The sequence below is a fragment of the Bombus vancouverensis genome, chromosome 17 (genome assembly GCF_051014615.1).
Source record: "Bombus vancouverensis nearcticus chromosome 17, iyBomVanc1_principal, whole genome shotgun sequence".
In the NCBI taxonomy this organism is placed as follows: Eukaryota; Metazoa; Arthropoda; class Insecta; order Hymenoptera; family Apidae; genus Bombus; species Bombus vancouverensis.
Window position 1 is genome coordinate 7,092,264 of NC_134927.1, and position 23,411 is coordinate 7,115,674.

Here is a 23,411-nt window from a genome sequence, read left to right on the forward strand (position 1 = left end):
ATTTTAGATAGAATGGAACATCAATCAATTGATTTTGATTGATGCTTTATGTTTAAAAAAATGATGTATTTAAGTCCGCTTAAGAGAAAGTAATCGATCAGCCAGAAGAATCTGATTCCTATCTTATCACAAATCAACATGAAGATAGCATTTGATGGTATTGACAGCTGTTATTACTATGAACCTTACGCAGAAAGATTGATACGTTAAAGAGTCTACATGAAATAATCTAATCACATTTTTCAGAGTGTTCTGTGATAAAAATAGATATCATTTTATAAGCTTACATCTTTTCGTATGAAATAAAGTAAGCCGTATACAAACAAAGAATACTTCACAAGATAAAATCCACATACTGCCATGATAATGTTATATTGTATTGTATTGTATTGTATCGTATCGTATTGTATTGATCGTCTCCTCTGACTTATCAAAAATAGATTAGAATGCCGAACGTAAGTATTCAAACTAAATCAAATTAAATACAATATAGTGTACAAGACTCTTCTTCTTTTTCTCCGTTTAAATTCTAATTGTTTCACAATCTTAGAATGTTATTCTACAAGCATTGGGAAATAGGCATATCAAAGAGATGACAATTGCGATATTTATCAGTGGGAAAAAAAATCACTGAAACGAGATAATGAAAGCTGAAAACGATTGAAAATGTATCGAACTGAACGCAGTGTTTAATTGAATGTTCGTAGAACACAACAGTAATGTGGTTTCAACAATTAATTTTGAGTATATTAGTTTTAAGTATAAATGGTCTCGTCCGACATCCAGAAGGTAGGGTTAAATCAGTTTTTTTCTGGTTAATTAAGTTCAAAATTTTATTTACCTACTAAATAATAAATAACAAATTAAAATAATATTTTAGCTGCGAATAGGAATTAAGTTTCTTTTAATTGAATTTAAACAAAAGTAATTTAAGATGCTAACATTAATCTATTTATTATTTCTTATTTGCAAATGAAATTTTATTTTTTATTTGGCTTTAATCGAAAAACGAATGATAATATACAAATAAAGAATTTTTCCGTATCTATTTCATTTTGATGTATTCATCATAGCTAATGGACATTATCAAAAATTGTAATTTACAGTAATTTCTCTGATTGAAATGTTATATTTGTGTAATAAATAACTAAAATAAATAAAAATCATAAATAAAAGATAACACTTCATTTGTAAATATCAGTTAATTTAATTATTCTAAATAATATATTTAGACTTACCCAAATAACAAATAATTTATTTGCGTTTTTTATTTGAACTCTCTATTTATATAATTATTTCATTGGAAATTTATTCAACATAATACTCAACATTTGCTAAGTATATTTTAAATAATAAAACTGCTTTTATTTTTCAATGAAAATAATAATGTTTACTATTTAAGAGATGCCTGATAGATGCTCTTGAGATATGTTATCAGCATCATCATTTTGAATATTTTTTCCGGTACGTATAACGGGTTGTCGGTTTTAGTTTTCAAGGTATACATAAAAGTATGTTTGGTATCGTATGCGCTGCGTGAAACTGTCGATTTATTACCTCCTCATGAATTCTAGCGGGATTTTTTTAAATATCTTCATAGTGACGTATAAACAATGAAAAAAATAATAAGAATTCCAGTCACTGAATTCCAAATGTAAAGGGATGCGTAAATAGGATTGGGCTATCTAAAGGATAGTAGCGGCGCAATACCGATAATAGCGCGACTACGTCAACACAATTATAATTTGGAAACACACACATACGCATACACAGACAATGATTATAATATCTAATCTACAATTTTGTATAGAACATGGAAAGGAAGTATGCACATATCTGATATTAAACATACTTTTGTGTACAACTTGAGAACTAGAACTGACCATCCTGTGACAGGACCTTCGCATATCCTTTACGCGCCCACCTACAGAAAAATTAATAACATCAGACCATGTCCCCTTTGAAGTCATTCTACTTTTGTCTGAAACATTTTTTGATACAATTAATTGTATCAAAAATATTTCAGCTTAAACACTTAGATGAATCATCCTGTCGTATGTATATGAAAAAGTTGTTCAGAATGACGATCTTGATAACATATTTCAACGGTATCGGAATCGATAAAGCGGTAATTATTCAGCAATTCAACCCAATTTTCTTCTGCTAATTGAAATTAATAGAGAATAAACTTCCTTTCAATTGTTCAATAAAAACAATATATTGTAATTATTTATAATACTTCTCTATATAATAAAATAAAGAATAACGAACTAATTCATCAACAGATATAGATGTGAATTCGTTTTCAAATGAAATTGAATTATGGACCAAGTTGGACTATGAGGGAGAATTGTTCAATGATATGATAAAATCCTTGAAAATTCCTACAGAACTTCAGAATTCTGACTGGAGATCTTTTTCAGCAAATTCTGATACTAAAATATGTACAATATGTCGAGGAATTTTAAAAACATTTTTCAATTTACGACGTAAAGGAATGTCAGAAGGAGATATAAAAGATAAAATAGTAAAATTATGTGTACTGCTCAATATTCAAACCGAAAGAGTTTGTAGAGGAGTTGTTGAACTGAACTTGGTAATATGTACATATGTAATTAGATTTATCAAAATATTTGACTATTAATGTATATATTATTTTAATTTTCTATTATTTTTATAGCCTATTGTTCTGTACATAATAGATTCAAAACCAAATTTAACAGCAAATACAGTTTGTGGCGTTGTTCTAGAATCAAAATCATGTCCTTTAAGCGATCCTGAATTTGATTGGAATATTCATGTTGATAACAATTCTAATGCAATAATTACTGATAATGAAACACAAGAGCAAATAAAAATTTTACAAATAACAGACCTACATTATGATCCTCTTTATGAACCATATGGCAATTCAATTTGTAGAGAGCCAGTTTGTTGTCGAAAAGGACAAAATGAATCTAACATGGCTTCATTTGCTGGCTTTTGGGGAGATTATAACTCCTGCGATACCCCATGGCATGCAATCACTGATGCCTTAAATCATATAAAAGATACACATCAGGTAATCTCTAATATAACTAATTTAGTATAGAAAAAAGGAACAAAATCCAGCTAATGTCTGATTAATGTATACTTCATTTAGTATTCATAAGATATTTAACTAAAATACATATAATCTTAAAATCTTGCTTTTATTTTTTCTTCTACTTCAGTTCAAATCTAAATTAGTTATTGTAGATAACTATGCATAGTAAGATTTATACAAAAAATATTAAATATGGCTAAAAAATGGATTTTTAATTTTAATTTTAAATCAAATTTAATTTCATTCCCAGGATATAGATTTTATATATTTTACTGGTGATATTATAGACCATGGAGTATGGGAAACTTCGAAGGAAGGAAATGTACAAAGTCTTGTAAAAATTTATGAATATATTCATGATACTTTTAATGATACTATAATATATCCAATATTTGGAAATCATGAATCAAATCCTTTAAATCAGTAAGTTTATTGAAATTTCCAATGAAATTCTCTACTATACACAAAGAATATTTAATAACACTTGTATATAAATTTATCAGATTAGATAAATGATTCTATGTAAAATAAACTCACTCTTTTCTAAAAGATAAACAAAAATTTACATTCGTTCAATTAATGAAATTAATGTTTCTTTATTTATTGTGTTTCAAAATAAGATATGTTTTTACAAAATTCTGTATTTTCAAATTCATTCCCCGAGTTGTTTTGTAAATTTTCATTACAAACATTACGAAATTATACGAATTATTACGAAAATATTTTAGATCTGTAAATGAATATTGTTTTAGTTATAATTGACGATTTTCTGAATTATATGTAGGTTCGCACCAAAAAATATAACACAAGACAATTTATCTACAAGTTGGCTTTATAAATTAATGGCAGACCTATGGATTGCATATGGATGGTTACCAGAACATACTCGTTCTACTATACTTCAAGGAGGATATTACACTGTTGTCCCAAAAAGAGGATTTAGAATTATAGCTTTAAATAGCAATGTGTGTTATTCTTACAATTGGTATGTGAAATGAATACAATGCTATAATTGTATAAATTTTATTATATAGAATGTTACTAGCAGAAGAAAAAATAGTAGAAAAATAGTAAAATATGTATCAAAATTATATTCTATTTTATAACTTATTTTGTGATTGATTTTCTTCGTATTTCTTTCATTTATTATTTTATTATACAGGTGGCTTTGGTATAATCCGCACGATCCTGATAATCAATTACATTGGCTTGCAACTATTCTTTCTGAAGCAGAGAGGAATGATGAATTTGTACATGTTTTATCCCATATACCCTCTAATAGTAATAGCTGTTTTAAAACATGGAAACGAGAATATTTAAGAATAGTTGATAGATTTTCCCATATAATTAAAGCTGAATTCAATGGACATACTCATAATGATGAAATAGCAATATTTTATAATTCTGGTATGAAAGCAAAAAATGTTGCCTGGAATGGTGGTAGTATAACAGCTTATTCAAAATTGAATCCAAATTATAAAATATATATAGTAAATTGCAGTAATTATGTAAGTTGTTCTTTCATTCATTTATGATATGATAAAAAATTAACTGGATTATAAAAATGTACAAATAACTTTTTTTATTTTAATTTAGGATAAAAATAATGGCAAATAGACGTTCAAATTTCTTTTCTTACAGGAAGTAGCTGATTACCAAAATTGGATGTATGATCTCAGTTCTGCCAATAAAAATATCCATGTAAGACCAACCTGGTATAAATCATATTCTTTTAAAACAGAATATGACCTTCCAGATTTATCTGTTAAATCCTTAAATAATTGGCTCTCTACAGCAGCAAAGAATGAAACACTATTAAATAAGTATTACAAGTATGTTAGAATTATAATAAAAGTTATATCATGCAATATTATTCTATTATTGTACATTATATAGTGGTTCATTATATGGTTCATAGTACAAATCATCATACAATGGTTCATAGTAAAAATTCATTTTTTATTGTAGGAACTTTTACAAACAAGCAGGACCTAAATTGCAAGAAAGTTGTGATATGAACTGTAAGAAACAGTATTTATGTCGTATAATTGTTCATTCAAAAACTGAACTATGTGATAATATTTTAAAGAATTGAAATTAAAATTGAAATAAAAAATCAAATTTTGCTATATTGTAAGTTTAATATATTTGTAATATGAATTTTACCTAATTAAAATTTACAAATTCTTAATAGTATTAATGATCTTCATTTGACGCTTTACAAATCTACCCATTTTGCTATTGATCTATCAAAAATTTTTTCTGATGGAATTTTATCAAACACATTAATCTAAAAACACAATGATCGAGTTAATATATAATATTTAATTAAAGGACAATGTTTTAATTACCTGTTTTCTAACATAAATTAAAAGTTTTTCTAGATGTTCTGGATTGTTACATTCTAAGCAAAAGAACCTTCTCCATAATGCACTAGCTAGTACCTTGTCATCTGACATGATTCCTTCATCATAACCAACTATAGCTGCATTAAATTGATATGACAATTCTGCTACTTGTCTTTTTTTTGTTCTTGGAGTCATTGGCTAGTGATAAAAAATTGTAAGTATTTTACATTATGAGCTGATTAGTGGAAGTTAAATTTAATGAAATAAAAATGAAACTAGAGATATGAAACTTCTATATAAAAATAAATAAATTAAGATAAATTAGAACTAGATAACAACGCGCAATTTATTGATTACTCACACCAAGTAATTCTGCTCTTATAAGAACATCATGCCACATAGCCTCGACCATTTTGCTTATAACTAATTTGCCCTTCTCTCCTTCAGCCATGAAACGTACCATTAACATCCAAACATGCAATTCTGTGACTAGGAACCAAGAGAAAAATGTATCTGGCATATTGAAACCTAATAAATAAAAATAATGATTAAATAATTACAAAAATTAATTCACTTAACCAAATCACATCAAATGGAATTAATAAGAAATTAAAGGCAATAACATGCCTTTGTAAAATATCGAATAATTGAGTCCATCAGGAATGTCACCATACAAATCATAACCCAATTCGTTTAAATGCTAAAATACAAAGAAATATAAATAATTATTACATTATTACGAATATTACGAATATATAGATATTATATTTGGAGACATTAAAATTACAATGAATAATCATACTCACAGTTTTTTTTTTAAAAAGATCAAGCTTATGTGACAATGTTTTAATTATTCCAATTTGACTTATTGGTTTAACTAAACTCTTAGACGTATGTACATTCTTATAAAAATGACAAGATTGAGGTCTGATTAAAAAGTTGATGCCACTATTATCAGCCAGCTTGCATTCTGTGATATATTTTAATGTCAACGCTAATGGTATCTTCTGTCATAAATATTTCATATCAACCATCAAATCAAGAAAGAATAATTTAATTAGATACCATAAATATAAAATTATAACAGTTACATTTAGAATTTATATTTTCACAAGACTGGATAAAAATAATACAACTAATAAATAAATGAAAAGACATAAGATTATAAGATATATTTAAACGTATGTATACATATAAAAATGATCCGTATATTATTAAAATTTATATATAATTATAGACTTAGGTAAAGTAGATTATTAAATAGATCATAATCGATTATGTAGACACAAATACTATTACTATGAATATAAAACTAAATCAATAAATAAAAGTCACAATATTTCATATATAAAAGAACAAAATTTGTCAACAATCAAAGAAATTATTTATAATATGATAAATTAAAATTACTTATTATTTTTAAATATTTGAGGTTAAATTAACATCTCTTTATTATAAACGCAAATATACCTGTTTGAAAGTGAACGTTCTTACACAGTGCATCATTCTGCTATATATATTTAAAATCTCTCACACTATATAAAAGACATTTAACCTTTTATTTTTTAAATGAGAAACTAAATTATAACCCCTGTCTTCTTTTCAAATACAGAGGTATTTTTCACCATATACTCTTGAATACAAAGAGCGGCAAAGTTCGAAACAATCGCATTTCCTATGATCTTATTAAAAATGTTTTTTAAGAGGTAAACTTGTCCGGTTTAGACATTTAAAAATTATTAATCATGAAATATTTACTATACGTTAAAAATTATAAATAGTTCCTTAAAATTATAAAAATCTGTTATTTAATTATAAGTATCTCAACTCTGATAATTTTATTCTATACAGAAATTTTCTTTTACATGTATGTAATATAAATGTTTCAAACTTTTTACTTTAAGCTTCATTGAAGCTTTTATATATTGAAGACATTATATAACTATAGATAATCATATTCTTTACATATTAATTATATATGCCTATACATACATAAGAATCGTTTATGCGTTTCTAATAAATAAATAAAATTAATAATAATTTAAATATTTATATAGTAAGATGATCATTATTGACTGTGTTTTTATCAAATTGAGAGTTCTGAATTCACCTGTCTATATAACTTAAAATATTAAATTAAAATTTCGAATATATTGGATAAGAATCACATTTATAAATATTGATATAAATTAGTGATACAGTATGCATATATGTATGTATACACATACTTTTCAGAAAGGTTTACGCATGCGTTTTCACGTTTGTCATATGTCCAAATTTTTAACTATGTATGTATAACTTGATGCCGCGTCAAAGATAGAAATAACTGAGTTGTACAAGTAAAATGTGAATTATACAGAAAGAAGAATTGTAAAAATATCCAAGAAGTTTTGTTAAAATGTACTCTATAAAAACACCCACTTTAAGAATCGATGAAGCTGATCTTAAATGTAAAAATGGTTGTGGATTTTATGGAAATGCCGAATGGGAAGGTTATTGTAGCAAATGTTATCGAGAGTATTTACAAAAACAAAGATCAGAAACAGAATGTAATGTTTGCGGACAGAGGTACGATTTATACGTTTATTGATCAATTTATATTAGGCCAATTTATATTATACCAAATTTTTTTTTTATTTTTAAAGCCATATGTCTATATGTAAATGTAAAAATTTTAGAAATGTTATTTTTTTATATTGTGAACTTTGCGATAACAATTACATTGCATTAAAATGATAATTAACATGGAATTAGGTTTCAATTGACACTAAATATGTTTATAATGCATGTATTTATACATGAAAAACAATTAGAAATTGTACTATTTAGATTTCATTCTTTTGTGCATCAAATTTTTTGTGCTTTAATATAATGTTATATTTATTTTCATGTAAAAGTTAATAATCTACTTATTAATTATTTCTTAAAATATATGGATTTGTATATTTTTTATATTTATTGCTACAATCTGATTAATGTTTCAGTGCCTCTTCTAACAAGAATGCAATTAGTGCACATCAAAAATATGAGGAAAAGAAAGTACAACAAGAGAAAAAGTATAAGTTATTAAATATATCTTTTCGTAAACCAGTTGCAAAAGGTACATTTGTCCTATAGTATATTTAACTTTGTATTTGATTTTTGTAAAACATTTACTCAATATATATTAAAAAAAATTTAATTGTTATTTTATGTATACTTTCTTTTATCAGATTTTTTGTAAATGTTATTTACATTACTTACATTATTCTGAATGTTTTGATTTTTACTAAAGTACAGGGGTACCAAGAATTACTTCATGAATTAACAAAAGATAATCCTGATCTTGAAAAAGTAAAAGCTGACAACCGCGACCTAATAGGTATAATTGCTAAAACACCGGTAGAAAAAGATGTTAGAAAGTGTATGCACTCATTTATAATTGAGATACTGCAGAATAAAGATGTGAAGAGAATAGAGGAACTTTCAGAGATTACACAAACTTTTTATCAAGTATTTGCTAAACGTTTAGAAAATAGTGTTAAATATGCAGGTATTGAAAAAATAGATTTATATTAAAATGATCTAGACATTAACAAATTAGTGTCTTAAACACGAACATTTTTAATTTACTATTTCAGATATATCGCCAGAAGTTAAAGAAAAATTATTAGATTATGTAGAAAGATATGCAATGACTTTGCTCTACAGAATTCTGTTTTGTCCACCTTTTACAAACGACGAAGAAAAAGATTTGGCAATACAGAAGAGGTTCGCCTTATTCATAAATCAAATTAATAACATTTCAGATAAAATAGAATGACAATTATGATAATTACAGAATTCGGCAATTGAATTGGGTTAGTGGAAAAAATTTGGAATGTCGAATACATGAAACCAGTTCTGAAGTTAGAGAACTTGTTTATACTTCCATAACTGGTTTGTTATTAAAAAAGTTTTAATCAGTTATGTTAATTTCCAACATTTCCAATTATTGAATGTGTTAGATTTATTCACCAATTATTTGATAATAGCTTCCTAATTTGTTGTAGATTTATTAAATATGGATTCCGCAAAAGCTCCACAAGAAAAGCTTTCTTGCGTTATTTATTGTTGTCGAAATATATTTGTAATGTTACAACAATCTGTTGGTGGGCCTGCATCTGCAGATGAATTCCTTCCTGCCTTAATTTTCATTGTTCTAAAAGCTAATCCTGCTCGTCTTAAAAGTAACATCAATTTCATTACTAGGTTCTGTAATGCAAGCAGGTTAATGACAGGGGAAGGTGGATATTACTTCACAAATCTGGTAACATTTATTTTAATATTTATCAAGAATGTTAATACTATCTTATAATGAAACAATCAATGAATAAAAACAATTAGCTTTCCTTATATGACATTTAAGGTAATGAAATAACAACAACAACAACAATAATAATAATAATAATTTCAGTGTTGTGCTGTATCTTTTATTGAAAATTTGACAGCTGAATCATTAAATATGGACGAAAAAGATTTTAATGCTTATATGTCCGGAGAACGTGTACCTGCTAATACATGGGAATCTGCTTTAATGATATGTGAAGTACATACTACATTATTCTTTAATGATATTAAATTACTAATTAGTATAATAACTTTTAGTATAATTTATTTTCATGTATGTGCAGAGTCTGCACTTAATGTGCGAAGATATAACCCTCCTTGATGAAATGAAAGCCAAAACTGCAGAAATAATGACTGAAGCATTAAACTTAAAAGAAAAGATGTTACAATTTCAGGATGAAATGAAGTCAGAAGTGAACACGGTTTTAGACAGAACTCCATTGTTAATTACACATAGCCAAAGATTGCCTACTAATTTAGATTGTGAAGATATTGAAAGTTATCAGTTACCACCTCCAATTATTCCACAAGTAAGAAATCTTTTTAATTAACAAATTTTTAATTAAAAAAATCATTATAAATAGTTACTGGTAACAACAGGTCTGCCCTGCCACAATTAATAATTCCACACCACAAAACGACGTGAGAACTTCTTTAATAGAAGATTGTATTACACCATCTCCCACTTTTGATTTTCCTTCTTTCATTGGTGATGACAGTTTCGATGTAAGCAAAGCAGAGGATGAAACGAGTCTTATAAGTTTGGATACACAAAGTGATTTTGACACACAACAGGACAAATCTACAAATGAACTACTAGCATCTACCCATTTGAATTTACCATGTTCTACAGAATCAGAACAAGAAGATTATCACGGTTTCACTGTTCAAGGTTCAAATATACCTACAATACCTTGTAGTACTGGTGACTTATCTTTGAATACTACAGAAATGGAATGTGAAAATTATACAAGTTATTTTCATAATGTATAAAACAGATATATTTTAGTTGAAGTTTTAGAAACTGTTGCTTAATTACTATAAATAGATTATGCAATATTACACTGTCCAATACAAATTTTTATTTTGCGTTATCCTTCAGATGGTTTTTACAATCGGAATTACTTTATTACTCTCAGTTTTAAAAAAATACGAGTTCCCATAAAAGCACATAACATTGAGCAAAAATGAATAGAATACACACAAACACACACACAATGTAAATTACTTAATTATTTTAATCCTACAGATTTGTTCTAATAAAATATGGAGAAAAGTTTTTATCAAAAGGTTTGTCGATTAATTTTCTCATTACTCCTATATATTCTATATAAACTTAATAATTAAAACGTATATTACAAAAGTAAACTGTTAAAATTAATAATGTGTTGAAATTCTCTTATTCTTATAAGGTACTAAAATAATATTTAGTTTAACTGTATTATGATATAATTATTATTTCAAATATTCTACAATACTTTAACCAAAAGATAATCTTAACTAAAAGTATGTCAAATTTAATACATAAAACTTCTCCAATACAAGTATAGAGGAAGTAAATTATCTTTCTTCTGTAGTTTTGCATTAAAGACATCAAAGTCTGCTTTTCTTAATTTATTTAAATACTTTTGCAAACAAATTATTGGTAAAAAGATTAAATTTGCTTCTTTTCCCATACTATGTTTAAGAGAAATTGTCTAAAAATAAGAAAACTTTTATAGTATATTAAAATATAAAAGATCAAATGTAATCCGTTCCTTTCTTTCATTCTCTACTTTATCCATTCCATTTTAATTCTGCACTTGATATGTACTTACAGCATCTAGATGTAATTTTCCATAGGAAGCTACATCATATATTACATCTTGAAGATTTTTACTGGATTGGCCCTGTAATACAGCTTCTGTAGAAACACTGTGTTTCATTAAAATATCTTGTGGTAACATATTCACTCTTTTACTGGCATTATAAGGAATCGATCGAAGTAAGTTGACAATGCCATGTGCCTTCCCTAAATGACTGGCAGCATGATCAGCATTAATATTATTTACACCGTGTGCTTGTAAAAGAAGATAGTAAATGGAAGAACTACTGTATTCCGCATATTTTTCTATTTCACTCATATTATGAAATGAATAATCCCGAAGTTTATCAAGCCTTATATCAATTAAACGTTTGAAATAATGTTTAGAAAGAGAATGTTTCTGTAAAATCTGCAAAGATTTTTCTTACAATTATTATAATTTGTGGGACAATAAATAGTACAGAGAACCAAAGAGATAAGAAAATAAGATCATACTCTATGTAACTCCAACATAACAGGATTTCTTGGAGGATTTCCTTTATATGTATTATTTATTGCATCTGACCAAAATTGTAATCTCATTTCTCCTATTCTATAATCACGCACTTGATCTCTTACTTGAGCTACTTCAACATTAAATGCACGAATTGCAAATGCGGCCGCTTCATTTTTGTTTGATAATAGCAATGTACACAGGAAGTTTTCATAATCATGTTTTCTGAAAGAAATTAACAATGTAAAAAGTAACAATTTATTTAATGACTTTCTATATATATATCCTTGATTATTTATTAATTGTTTTACAGCTTTGGGAAATTTAATGTTTTCTCAAAGTATAATTGTTAACATCTTCTCATTTATTTAATTGTTCACTTATATAATAACAAATAATGCTAGAAATAATATAACATTTAAAATGAACAGCATGTAAACATCTAAAATAACTATGACTGTCAACTACTATATATATATTCATTATCAGTAACTATAAAATACCTAACCAATTCCGAACAATACGTAGCTGGCGTTTGTTCTGTAGAACTTGAATGCCTTACACAAGTTTGTAACAACACGTTTTGTTTCAAACAATGATTTCTATTTACAATGGATATAATATTAGACATGTTCCACACTAAAAATGCAAATGACTTCAATAAAAGTAATTAAGTGAATAACATGTGAGAATCAGATAAATAATAATTGTTAACTAATATAGTCAAACTTAATATTAATTTAACAACGTATTAAAATATGCTGCCTTTATAATTTATTTAAAATGCACTACATATATATTCAAATCTTTTTTGAACTTCGTTTATAATAGAATTGAATATCAATGTGGTTTTTAAGTAATGATATATCTAATCCATAAATCTTTGTGAAATACAGAAACATAATATGTTGTATACCTACAAACTTATGTATTAATTTAGAAAATAAATGTACTGAGAACATTAATCTCTATAAACACAAATAATTGTTGTATAAATATGTTGTATAAATAATTAGATTAATAATTTTCATTGTTTTTCATTTAAAACCAATGTAAAAATTATGATATATGGAAAATTGTATAATCTGTCGTTATTCTGTAACTTATTGTATATCATATACTACTTAGCCTCTTAATAATTCTATATTCTGTTATCAACAACGTAACTCGAGATCCGCGTGCGCGAGGACATGACCATTTGTACGCTTACTACTACAATCAAAACATTAAATGCGACATCTATGAATCGCTGCTAGAACTAGAGTTAATTATAGGTAAGAACACAGAGGGAGTTTGGTGTCACCGGCCACTATGGTTACGGTCATATACATGTATATATAAATATAATTCATCCTAAAATTTTAATAGTTTTCTACTTTAATTATATTAATAAAACAGAATTTTGTTCTGTCCGAAACAAGACTGCCAAAGATTATAATCTTGTTAGATAGTGTTGCTAATGATCTTCAATATCGAAGCAACATTAAAACCAAAAAGAAACATTATGTTAATGTTATACATATGCAATATTAAATAATAAGCTATACTTTATAATTTTCGAGTAAAAGATTAAACTAATTGTAAGTTAACATGCACTTAGAAAATGTTGTTATTAAAAGGTTATAAAAATATATACTATATATTAATTTTCAATTGTTTATTTGTTAGAAAAATATTTTTTAAATTTAAGTCGTGCAAAATATCTGCATAAACGTCTTAATGATTTAACAAGAAATAACTACTTTCTTTTTAAATGTTATGAGTAGGGAAATATTTCTATTAGCATTTAATATATAGTATAGTAAAATTTGACATACTCAGTTTTCGTGATGTCAAGTTCAGTTAAGCTTCATTGTCAATTGAAAATTGTAAATGCAAGGGATAGTAATGATTGGTTACGGCCGTTACGGGAACCGCTGGCTCCTAAGGAAGCGTCTGCTTAGTTAACAGTTTATACGAGCGACAGAGAATAAGTTAGTGTTTATCTTGAGTTAAAGACAACGTAAATCTGATTCAACAGATGAAAATTGTATAAATTGTATAAGGAGCGGATCGATCGTTCGTCATGAATAGAAATTGACGCCGAAGGTGCTCCTCGTAATGTCCATAATTTAACCCCTTAACGTACAAATTTTCTTCCGTTTACCGATAGAAAATGAGTAAATTTTTTTATAATCAAAATGAGTGTAATATATTTTTTATAAGATATATATTTTCTTATGAGATATCGTAGCTTGAATCCGTAAAGATCAATGACTAAAATAAGCAATTTGGCAAACGACGGACGTATCGGCTATGCCCGTATATGTCACGGCCGTGTGCTTTAAGTGATTAAAGATCTTTTTACAATTGTTAGAATGGCTATTATCAGTTTAATAATTATTCTGACTGCATGCTTTTTCAAACTTGTCCTCCTCTCTAATGGTAAGTAACATTTAGTGTGTTGTTTTCTACATGATTTTAATATAGAGGTTATGTTATAGGTCATCTGTTATTAAACAATTATGCCTAAATATCTTGTTATAGTTTATTTCTTTTATTATAATGTCACTGCATAATATGTTACTAATTGTAAAATATAAAAAATTTAAGGATTATCTAGATTTTATAATAACATAAAGTTAATTTTTTGCTACTACTTTTGGTGTATATTATTTTTTATAATATTTATTATCCAACTTTGTGCTACAATTCTTTTAATCAAATATAACAATATTGCTTAACACTATGACCCATAATATTATTTTTGTCATAAATTTCGGAATTTTATCTTCAATTTTCTACTATCTAAATTTATAATAATAATGCAGAATTTTTTAATTTTAATAATATGAATTATTATTTCTAGGATCGCCAACTCTTCTCTTTGTCACACAAAAAGATATTAGAATGGCCAATGCCTCTCGTACTAATAAAGTAACTACTATTATAAAAGATCTGTCTGAAGGTGCAGCATTAGATTTTTATTTTGAACATGAACTAGTGTGTTGGTCTGATAGTGGTTTAGAAATAATTCAGTGCATTCAAACAAATGGCACCCATACTGGCGAAAAAACAATTGTAGTAAATTCCAGTTTAATTTCTCCTGATGGTTTAGCTTGTGACTGGTACACAGGAAAATTATATTGGACAGATGGAGAAAAAAATAGAATAGAAGTATCCAGTATTGATGGACGTCACAGAAAAGTTCTTTTTTGGACAGAGATTTATCAGCCAAGAGCTATTGCTCTTGTACCGATGAAAAGTATATTATTTTGGACTGATTGGGGTGATGTACCTAAAATAGAAAGAGCTGCAATGAATGGAGATCCATCAACGAGAGAAGTGATAATTTCTGATGATATATTTTGGCCAAACGGTTTAACAGTGGATTATGAAAATGAATTGGTTTATTGGGTAGACGGAAGACTTAAATTTATTGCAGTGATGGATTATTATGGAAAAAATAGAAGAAAAGTCATAGAAAAAGGGTTAGATTATCCGTTTGCAGTGACATTTTTCGATCACAAATTATATTGGACTGATTGGAAAACATGGTGTGTACATTCATACGATGTTCGTCAAACTCAAGCACTTCCTAGAGAATTATTACATGGAGAATATATACCTGGTGACATAGAAGTTTGGGATGTTAGAAGACAACCATATGGGAGTCATCCTTGTGAAAGAAATAATGGAAATTGTTCACATTTGTGTCTTTTAAGTATGACAGAACCTGGATATAGCTGTGCATGTCCTACAGGTGTAAAATTAGTGGATAATTTGACTTGTGCAGAAGGACCAGAAGAATTGTTATTAATAGTTCAAAGAAATGAAATCTGTCGCATTTCTTTAGATTCACCAGATTATACTAATTTTGTATTACCATTAACAGGTATCCCTCAATATCTTTTTCATCGATTAATTTGTTTTTCAAAAAAATTTATATATATTATAATTTTTCAATATACTTAGGAATTAAACATGCGATAGCAATAGACTTTGATCCTGTGCAAGAAATGCTTTACTGGACAGATGAAGAAGCTCGTGCAATTCGTAGAGCTTCGCTTGATGGTTCCAATCAAGAAAATATTATAATAACAGAAGTGGAAAATCCTGATGGAATAGCTGTTGATTGGTTAGCACGGAATCTTTATTGGACTGACACGGGAACAGATCGAATTGAAGTAGCCCGGTTAAATGGTACAAGTAGAAAAGTATTAATAAATGAAGATTTAATCGAACCCAGAGCAATTGCTTTAGCTCCAGAATTAGGATGGATGTTTTGGACAGATTGGAATGAAAAACGTCCAAAAATAGAGCGAAGTAATCTGGATGGTACAGAACGTATTCTTTTAGTAAATAAAGATATTGTTTGGCCAAATGGAATTGCTCTAGATCTTGCACGATGGAAAATATATTGGTGCGATGCAAAAACAGATAAGATTGAAGTGTGTAACATGGATGGTACAGATAGAAGAGAAGTAATTACAGATAATCTTCCACACCTTTTTGGTTTAAGTTTATTAGGAGATTATCTATATTGGACTGACTGGCAAAGACGAAGTGTGGATAGAGCACATAAACTCACAGGTGGTGAAAGAGAAGTTATTGTTGATCAAGTTCCAAATGTCATGGGTTTAAAAGCAGTGCATTTAGGAAAAGTTAATGGTACAAATCCTTGTGTGAAAAGTAATGGTGGTTGTAGTCATTTGTGTTTAAATCGACCAGGAAATAAGTATGTGTGCGCATGTCAAATTGGATATGAGTTAACTAAAGATAAAAAAACTTGTTTTGTGCCAGATGCATTTATGTTATTTGCTAGGAAAGAAAATATTGGCAGAATTAGCATCGAAAATGCAAATAATGATAATATTATTCCATTAACTGGAGTTAAAGATGCAAGGTAAAGCTTATGCTTATAAACAAAAAGTTTTATGATCTGTTTATATTAAAATTTTTTTATAAAAACCCAAAGACTGTCATTCTATTTTTTTTTTAGCGCCTTGGACTTTAATATAGCAGACAATCGTATTTATTGGACAGATGTTAAATTAAAAACAATTACAAGAGCTTTCATAAATGGATCTGATATAGAAAGAGTCGTTGATCTTGGTTTAGAAACACCTGAAGGTTTAGCAATTGATTGGATTGGTCATAATTTATACTGGAGTGATACAGGAACCCGAAGAATAGAAATGGTTCGATTAGAAGGTTGTAGTAGAAAAGTCCTCATTTGGAGTAACATTTTTGAACCTAGATGTTTAGCTCTTGATCCTAGCAGAGGGTAATTATAGTGACAATTTCACATGTGTTTATAAAAGCGTTTGTGAAATAAATATTTCCTGCATAATTAAGTTTTTAACACCATGATGGTTTTCTAGCCATATATATTGGACAGAATGGGGAAATTCTGGAAGTATAGAAAGATCATATTTAGATGGCATGCATCGTGAAATAATACTTTCCAATATTGGAAAAGCAAACGGTCTAACAATTGACCATTCAGCACGAAAATTATATTGGGCAGATTTATATACTCCAGCTATTGATAGCTTTGATCTGCTTACAAGAAAAAGAGTAGCAATTATAACAGAAAATATTGTATATCCATTTAGTATTACTCAGTATCAAGATTACATTTATTGGACAGATTGGAATACAGGTAAAAAAGTACATAAAATTATCAACTATGTTACTATTACATTACTCTTTTTACTATTAGTTACTATTACATATGCGTCACGTTATTATTTGCAACAAACTTCGATTTTTATTTCAATAGATATTTTCCGAAATTTATAGATATTTTGTACAAAGTTTGATGTTAATTCATTTAATTAATAGGTGACATAGAGAAAGCTAATAAGACTACTGGATTAAGCAGAGTGAAGATACATAATAAGTTAGAATCTGTAACAGATTTATTGGTTTTCCATGCTTCTAGACAAGCAGGATGGAATCCCTGTGCATTAAAAAATGGCAACTGCACTCATCTTTGTATCGCTTTACCCGGAGATAATGAAAGCATATCAAATTCTTTCAAATGTGGGTGTCCTACTCATTACAATTTATCAGAGGATAATAAAACTTGCATTGGTCAGTATATTTAAATTAAAAAAATTTGATTTATAATTTCCCTAAAATCTTTAATCATACCAGACTATTTTAAATTTTCTCGATTACGTTCAATATTAAATGCAGTAGATGTGATAAAAAAAAGAAAAAAATGTATTTCAATTAGATGTGGAGATTTCGTCAAATTCTATGATTTAAGATATAATTTACTCTTGTAATAAAAATATGAGTTACGAAACAAACAGTATTAGATAAAATAATACAACATCTTGAATTGTTTAAATATATTTAATATTTATTCTGTAATATTTCTTCATTAATTGTAAAATGATATAATAATGTTCTGCACGGAAATTGCGCATATAAGTTTACACAATATACACAGCATGTCTAAATTTAAATAATAGAAATGGATAAATATTTTTAAAAATATAGTAAATACAGATGAGATCTCTAAATGAAAATTGTAGGATATCTAGAAGTCAAATAATACTGAAATACCTATACTTAAATACCAATACTGAATATACTATATAATACTGAATACTTATTCTATTTTGCGATGATTTTGAAAATACTATGGAAATTTTAAAACAATTGTGATGTACAGAGTTCGTTCGATCAATACTCTGACAGTGTACATTCGATAATATATCAACTTTAAAAGTTTATATCTTGATGCACTAAAAAATATAGGTTCCCATTTGAAAATTGAAAAGTAGCCTTTCTCTTCCTTTTCTTTTTTTCTCCTTTTTGCTTTTTCTTTCTTTCTTCCTATTTTCCTTTTTTCCTTTTTGATCAAAGTTATCACAAGGTCAAATAAATATCAGCATAATCTGTACTCCTTGATACCTTACAAGTTCCTTTTTTACTTAATACTACCTTCAAAAGTAACGAAGACACACATATAAGATATCACATTCAATTGGTTAAATTAACGATGTAAATATATAAATATAAAATTATTAACTTAATTAATTCTCTGTTATTGATATACTATATCATAATATATGCGCGATGTATATTAATTTAAATCTAATAACTTATTCTTTCTGTTACAGCACCAAAAAACTTTATGATGTATAGTTTACGCAATGCAATGTTTCGCTTTCTTCCTGATACAAATGATTGTCCAGATGTAGTTCTCCGAATACAAGGTTTGAAGCATGTACGATCTATAGAATTTGATCCTATAACTCAACACATTTATTGGATAGATGGACGAACTTTATCTATTAGGAGAACTTTGGAAAATAAAACACATTCCAGTATAATGATTTCTGGAAATTCTGGACATCCAGTGGATCTTGCTTTAGATTCACTGGGAAGGTTACTATTCTGGTCATGTGCCACAAATGATGCGATCAATGTTACAAAACTTGACAATGGTTCCGCTCTAGGTGTTGTAGTCAAAGGTGATGGTGAGAAACCAAGAAATATTGCAATACATTCAGAAAAAAGATTACTTTTTTGGACAGATATTGGAAGAAAAATGAGAGTAATGCGCAGTAAAATGGATGGAAAAGAGAGAATTGTAGTAGCGACTGATCTAGAACAACCAACAAGTATTGCAGTAGATGCAATTTCAAGCATTGTATATTGGGCACATGGAAATCAGATTGAATGTGCAGATTTTGATGGGAACAATAGAAGAATTCTGGTTTCTCCCGTTGGACAAGGTTCAACTGTTTATTTGTCTATCTTTTTTGATTTTATTTATTGGTTTGATAAGGAAACATCAAGTTTAGAGCGTATTAATAAATCTGGAAATGGAAGAAAAACAATCATGAATAAAGTACTTACAGATTTAATTGCGATAAATACTCCACAAGATGATGTAATGAAAACACATATTTGTAGTCCTTTTCGGGAATATGGAGGATGCTCACATTTTTGTATAGGAATCACTTCTTCTAGGTACATTTTTAATTTCTCTTGATCAGCAAATAAAATATAAATACCATATGAAGAATGTACGGGGAAAAGGGGGAATGTCGATTTTAACGAATTTTAACGAGTTTAATATTTTTTCGTATTGCTGCTCTTTATCATTGGCTATTGCGAATTAAAATTTTTTTAGTTTTACGGTAGTTATAAAAAATTGAGATATATCACGAAAATTAAATACTTCTTATCTTTTAGAGTTTAATGTGTTACATATTACTTAAAATTATAAATAAAAGTTGCAAATGATGCAGAATAAAGTGATATTTTTTTCTTTTTTTATGTATGATGAAATACGAAGTTGTGACATATATTGAAAAACAAAATTTCGTTATCTGAAAAATGCTAAAACTATACATTCCCACTTTTTCCTATGGACTCTTCATATAGGATAATTCTTTCACTAGAGGGGAAGTCTCTTTCGAAAGAAGGAGGTGCCACATATGTATGCCTGCATATGTAGAAACTGAAAACAAATGTATGGATATAAGAATGATCTCAAAATGGTTCATATAAACAGTCATAACGGTAGCCGATAGCATTAAGCATTATTATCCTTTATATAGCAATAATGTCCGATCGGACGAATTAGCGACTTCTCTTTTTAAAATTTCTAACAAGAGAATCATTGCATAGAAAATTTTATATTAAAGTATATAAAAGACATTATTTTCAGATGTTCTTGTCCAAAATCTTTGGTTTTATCTGAAGATGAAAAAACTTGTAGAGCTGCGCCAGCCTGTGGAACGGATCATTTTACTTGTGCTGCACCTAGTTCTGCAGTAACAAAAGATTGTATACCTGCTACATGGAAATGCGATGGCCAAACCGACTGTCCTGATGGAAGTGATGAATTAGGTTGTCCAGCTTGTAGTCGTGAACAATTTAAATGTCAAAGTGGCCATTGCATTGGTAAGAATATTAAGCTATCAAATCATTCAAATTACGAATTAAATATAGTGAAATTGTGAATTATTATTAAAATTGTTAGACATGTCCTGGGTGTGCGATGGAACAGCTCAATGCCATGATGGCCTAGACGAAGCTCATTGTTGCCGTCCAGGTCAATTTCAGTGTATTGGAAGTGGTGTTTGTATTTCTGGTTCAGCGCTTTGTGATGGTTGGGACGACTGTGCCGACGGAAGCGATGAACTTGCATCTGCATGTACACCTGCAAACAATCCTCGACAAGAAAATAATTCATTAGAATCTGGAAAAATCACTTATGTTATTATTGTACCTATTGGACTGATTGCAACAATTGCTACAATTGCTTTTGGATTTTATTATTGTAGAAGAAAATTCATAAACAATGAAGAATTGCCTGATATTTTACATGATTCAGCTGGAGATCCATTATCACCCAAACCAGTAAGATTAGCAAAACCAATGTTCGCGCAAAAAAACTGTAGGAAAGATTTGAAAATTGGAATGGAAACAGTAAGAATGTCAATGTTAAATGGAAGCAGTATAGGATCAAGTTACGACCGCAGCCATATAACCGGTAACCTGTTAATTTACAAACTAATATATCATAATTAAATTATTAAATCATAAATCAATCATTGTAAGTAAAGTAGTACAAATGATTTGTTATAATAATATATAGAACAATTGGTTTTGTAGACATTTTGCCATCTTGTAGAAATTTAGATTAGAAAATGTATTATGATGAATAATATTATCCGTTATTATGATTATAATAATAAATATATATTCTGCTTTAAGGAGCTTCCAGTTCAACTCGAGGTAGTTCCACAGGAGGTTACCCACAAGAAACATTGAATCCTCCTCCGAGTCCAGCAACAACAGCCAATTCTACTAGATGCTCAAGCAGTAATGCATCTAGGTATAAACCTTATAGGCATTATAGGAGCATAAATCAGCCTCCACCTCCAACTCCTTGCAGTACAGATGTTTGCGACGAATCAGACAGCAATTACCCAGCAAGATATAGATATGAAAGTGAACCCTATCCTCCACCTCCTACTCCAAGATCTGTTTACCAAAGTGATGCTGCAATTAGTTGTCCTCCCTCTCCTAGTTCACGATCTTCTACATATTTTAGTCCACTTCCTCCACCTCCTTCCCCTGTTCCTTGAATATATTAAAAATTGTTTATATTGTATTTTTTAAAAAATGAGATCTTTTGGTAAGTCTTTAGAAATAATTTAAAAATGAAAATTTATTTTATTAAAACGTTTATATTTTATAAGTGGACAAGTAAAAACATTATTCTTAAAATATTTGAAATCAAGGAAAGTAAATGTTAAGCAATTTTTATTTATTTATATTAATAAGTAAAATAATATAAGATAAAAATTTTATCATTTTGTGATTAAATTTCATTCATTAAATTTTACTTGATACCTTCTTTTAGAAGATTTTCGAGGAAAGATATCTTTTTGCAACATTATTAAATTTGTTTGAAGTGTTACTTATATTTGAATAGGTTTTTTTGTTTCTGTAAAAAATTTATACCATCGTGCCTCTTAACTCTGTAACGTATTTGTAAGGAATTTAATCGTAAAATGTAAATATTGTAACAATGTATAAAAGTTGTATATGATTTTTAACATTCGATATCCAAGTTGTTTTGCAAAGAAGTTTTTTTTCTTTAAGTACGTATATATTTATAGTGTATAAGAAGCTAGTTGAGTAACTTTCATATTTACAATCAAGACATATCAAACTCTATATTACAAATTAAAAATAGATAGAACAATTGAAAATTATTTCTAATGAGAATAAAATCAAAATAAGCAATGACATATAATAATTAAATAATCTAAGAACATTTAAAATGTGTATTTATAGAAAAAAACATTTTTTAATTTTTACTGTGAAAATGAAAAGTACTTCTTGCATTTATTTGCATTTTTATGTAACGGCTCTACCGTGAAAGTGAAAATTACTAAATGTGTATTTATATATTTACATTTCTATATAATAGTTAATCAACATATGAAAATTAGCAAGTTACAATTTTTAAATAATGATATAAAGTAATGCTGTTCCTCCAGTTTATAATCGGACTGTGCCATACAACATTTAGGATATTTAGTAAATGAAATTCAAAATTATTGTATATATAAAATGTACAATGTCATGTGGAAATGATTTTTACCTCGCACTGCCATTACACAAGCCTTGAAGAAATACATTCTATTAAATTATTATTCTTGTTTGGCATTAAAGACTGAAATAATTCTTCTATATTTTTTTTACATTTACAACAAAAATATGTATTATCCTATGTATGTAGCATAATTGTATAAAAGAATAAAACTTTTGTTACATATTTTATATGAT

General features: G+C 27.8%; 5 protein-coding genes across 9 annotated transcripts; 3 read left to right on the forward strand and 2 right to left on the reverse strand.

Annotated features, from left to right (window-relative positions):
* Positions 1-15: 15 nt before the first annotated feature.
* On the forward strand, positions 16-5,998 carry LOC117166035 (sphingomyelin phosphodiesterase 1). 2 transcript variants are annotated; one of them, XM_033349634.2, is made up of 12 exons: positions 16-157; positions 247-455; positions 551-789; positions 2,286-2,596; positions 2,681-3,061; positions 3,336-3,508; positions 3,870-4,070; positions 4,248-4,593; positions 4,727-4,917; positions 5,054-5,218; positions 5,461-5,647; positions 5,881-5,998. In XM_033349634.2, exons 3-10 carry the CDS (start codon positions 720-722, stop codon positions 5,178-5,180), a joined length of 1,800 nt encoding a protein of 599 aa, XP_033205525.1. In that variant the 5' UTR covers positions 16-157; positions 247-455; positions 551-719; the 3' UTR covers positions 5,181-5,218; positions 5,461-5,647; positions 5,881-5,998. The 2 variants fall into 2 exon arrangements, with proteins under 2 accessions (XP_033205525.1, XP_076482211.1); XM_076626096.1 differs by having other exon boundaries at positions 5,470-5,647.
* Uqcc1 (Ubiquinol-cytochrome c reductase complex assembly factor 1) lies at positions 5,207-7,088 on the reverse strand. Of its 2 annotated transcripts, none has more exons than XM_033349647.2 (6): positions 6,904-7,088; positions 6,240-6,437; positions 6,061-6,133; positions 5,795-5,961; positions 5,437-5,631; positions 5,207-5,375 (listed from the first exon to the last, which is right to left on the reverse strand). In XM_033349647.2, exons 1-6 carry the CDS (start codon positions 6,937-6,939, stop codon positions 5,304-5,306), a joined length of 741 nt encoding a protein of 246 aa, XP_033205538.1. In that variant the 5' UTR covers positions 6,940-7,088; the 3' UTR covers positions 5,207-5,303. The 2 variants fall into 2 exon arrangements, with proteins under 2 accessions (XP_033205538.1, XP_033205537.1); XM_033349646.2 differs by having other exon boundaries at positions 6,240-6,440; positions 6,904-7,087.
* Positions 7,089-7,693: 605 nt separating this feature from the next.
* Positions 7,694-11,090, forward strand: Rabex-5 (Rabaptin-5-associated exchange factor for Rab5). The gene is made up of 9 exons (XM_033349633.2): positions 7,694-8,001; positions 8,418-8,533; positions 8,708-8,965; positions 9,054-9,183; positions 9,254-9,351; positions 9,465-9,721; positions 9,869-10,000; positions 10,086-10,331; positions 10,402-11,090. Exons 1-9 carry the CDS (start codon positions 7,832-7,834, stop codon positions 10,792-10,794), a joined length of 1,800 nt encoding a protein of 599 aa, XP_033205524.1. The 5' UTR covers positions 7,694-7,831; the 3' UTR covers positions 10,795-11,090.
* Positions 10,861-13,314, reverse strand: sicily (NADH dehydrogenase (ubiquinone) complex I, assembly factor 6 homolog sicily). 3 transcript variants are annotated; one of them, XM_076626100.1, is made up of 5 exons: positions 13,019-13,314; positions 12,602-12,737; positions 12,101-12,323; positions 11,619-12,014; positions 10,861-11,498 (listed from the first exon to the last, which is right to left on the reverse strand). In XM_076626100.1, exons 2-5 carry the CDS (start codon positions 12,727-12,729, stop codon positions 11,319-11,321), a joined length of 927 nt encoding a protein of 308 aa, XP_076482215.1. In that variant the 5' UTR covers positions 12,730-12,737; positions 13,019-13,314; the 3' UTR covers positions 10,861-11,318. The 3 variants fall into 3 exon arrangements, with proteins under 3 accessions (XP_076482215.1, XP_033205530.1, XP_076482214.1); XM_033349639.2 differs by having other exon boundaries at positions 13,015-13,314; XM_076626099.1 differs by having other exon boundaries at positions 13,266-13,296.
* A 622-nt stretch (positions 13,315-13,936) lies between these two features.
* Positions 13,937-23,405, forward strand: arr (low-density lipoprotein receptor-related protein 6). Its single transcript, XM_033349630.2, has 10 exons — positions 13,937-14,522; positions 14,947-15,972; positions 16,053-16,983; positions 17,080-17,364; positions 17,462-17,742; positions 17,925-18,176; positions 19,217-20,072; positions 20,776-21,011; positions 21,091-21,603; positions 21,828-23,405. The coding sequence occupies exons 1-10, from the start codon at positions 14,456-14,458 to the stop codon at positions 22,199-22,201; spliced, it is 4,821 nt and encodes a 1,606-aa protein (XP_033205521.1). The 5' UTR covers positions 13,937-14,455; the 3' UTR covers positions 22,202-23,405.
* The last annotated feature ends 6 nt before the right edge of the window (positions 23,406-23,411 follow it).

What these genes read in the sequence shown, in the direction of transcription:
- LOC117166035 (XM_033349634.2), top strand. Translation starts at nt 720, where the DNA reads ATGTGGTTTCAACAATTAATTTTGAGTATATTAGTTTTAAGTATAAAT. An exon ending in GAATCAAATCCTTTAAATCA is followed by an intron (nt 3,509 to 3,869) that starts GTAAGTTTATTG and finishes AATTATATGTAG; the next exon opens with GTTCGCACCAAAAAATATAA. An exon ending in GTGTGTTATTCTTACAATTG is followed by an intron (nt 4,071 to 4,247) that starts GTATGTGAAATG and finishes TTTATTATACAG; the next exon opens with GTGGCTTTGGTATAATCCGC.
- Uqcc1 (XM_033349646.2), bottom strand. Translation starts at nt 6,939, where the DNA reads ATGATGCACTGTGTAAGAACGTTCACTTTCAAACAG. An exon ending in GAACGTTCACTTTCAAACAG is followed by an intron (nt 6,441 to 6,903) that starts GTATATTTGCGT and finishes TATTTATGACAG; the next exon opens with AAGATACCATTAGCGTTGAC. An exon ending in TTATTCGATATTTTACAAAG is followed by an intron (nt 5,962 to 6,060) that starts GCATGTTATTGC and finishes TTTATTTATTAG; the next exon opens with GTTTCAATATGCCAGATACA.
- Rabex-5 (XM_033349633.2), top strand. Translation starts at nt 7,832, where the DNA reads ATGTACTCTATAAAAACACCCACTTTAAGAATCGATGAAGCTGATCTT. An exon ending in GATTTGGCAATACAGAAGAG is followed by an intron (nt 9,184 to 9,253) that starts GTTCGCCTTATT and finishes TGATAATTACAG; the next exon opens with AATTCGGCAATTGAATTGGG. An exon ending in CTGCTTTAATGATATGTGAA is followed by an intron (nt 10,001 to 10,085) that starts GTACATACTACA and finishes ATGTATGTGCAG; the next exon opens with AGTCTGCACTTAATGTGCGA.
- sicily (XM_033349639.2), bottom strand. Translation starts at nt 13,060, where the DNA reads ATGTTCTCAGTACATTTATTTTCTAAATTAATACATAAGTTTGTAG. An exon ending in TTATGTTGGAGTTACATAGA is followed by an intron (nt 12,015 to 12,100) that starts GTATGATCTTAT and finishes AAATCTTTGCAG; the next exon opens with ATTTTACAGAAACATTCTCT. An exon ending in GAAAATTACATCTAGATGCT is followed by an intron (nt 11,499 to 11,618) that starts GTAAGTACATAT and finishes TCTTATTTTTAG; the next exon opens with ACAATTTCTCTTAAACATAG.
- arr (XM_033349630.2), top strand. Translation starts at nt 14,456, where the DNA reads ATGGCTATTATCAGTTTAATAATTATTCTGACTGCATGCTTTTTCAAA. An exon ending in TTTTGTATTACCATTAACAG is followed by an intron (nt 15,973 to 16,052) that starts GTATCCCTCAAT and finishes CAATATACTTAG; the next exon opens with GAATTAAACATGCGATAGCA. An exon ending in TTGGACAGATTGGAATACAG is followed by an intron (nt 17,743 to 17,924) that starts GTAAAAAAGTAC and finishes TTTAATTAATAG; the next exon opens with GTGACATAGAGAAAGCTAAT.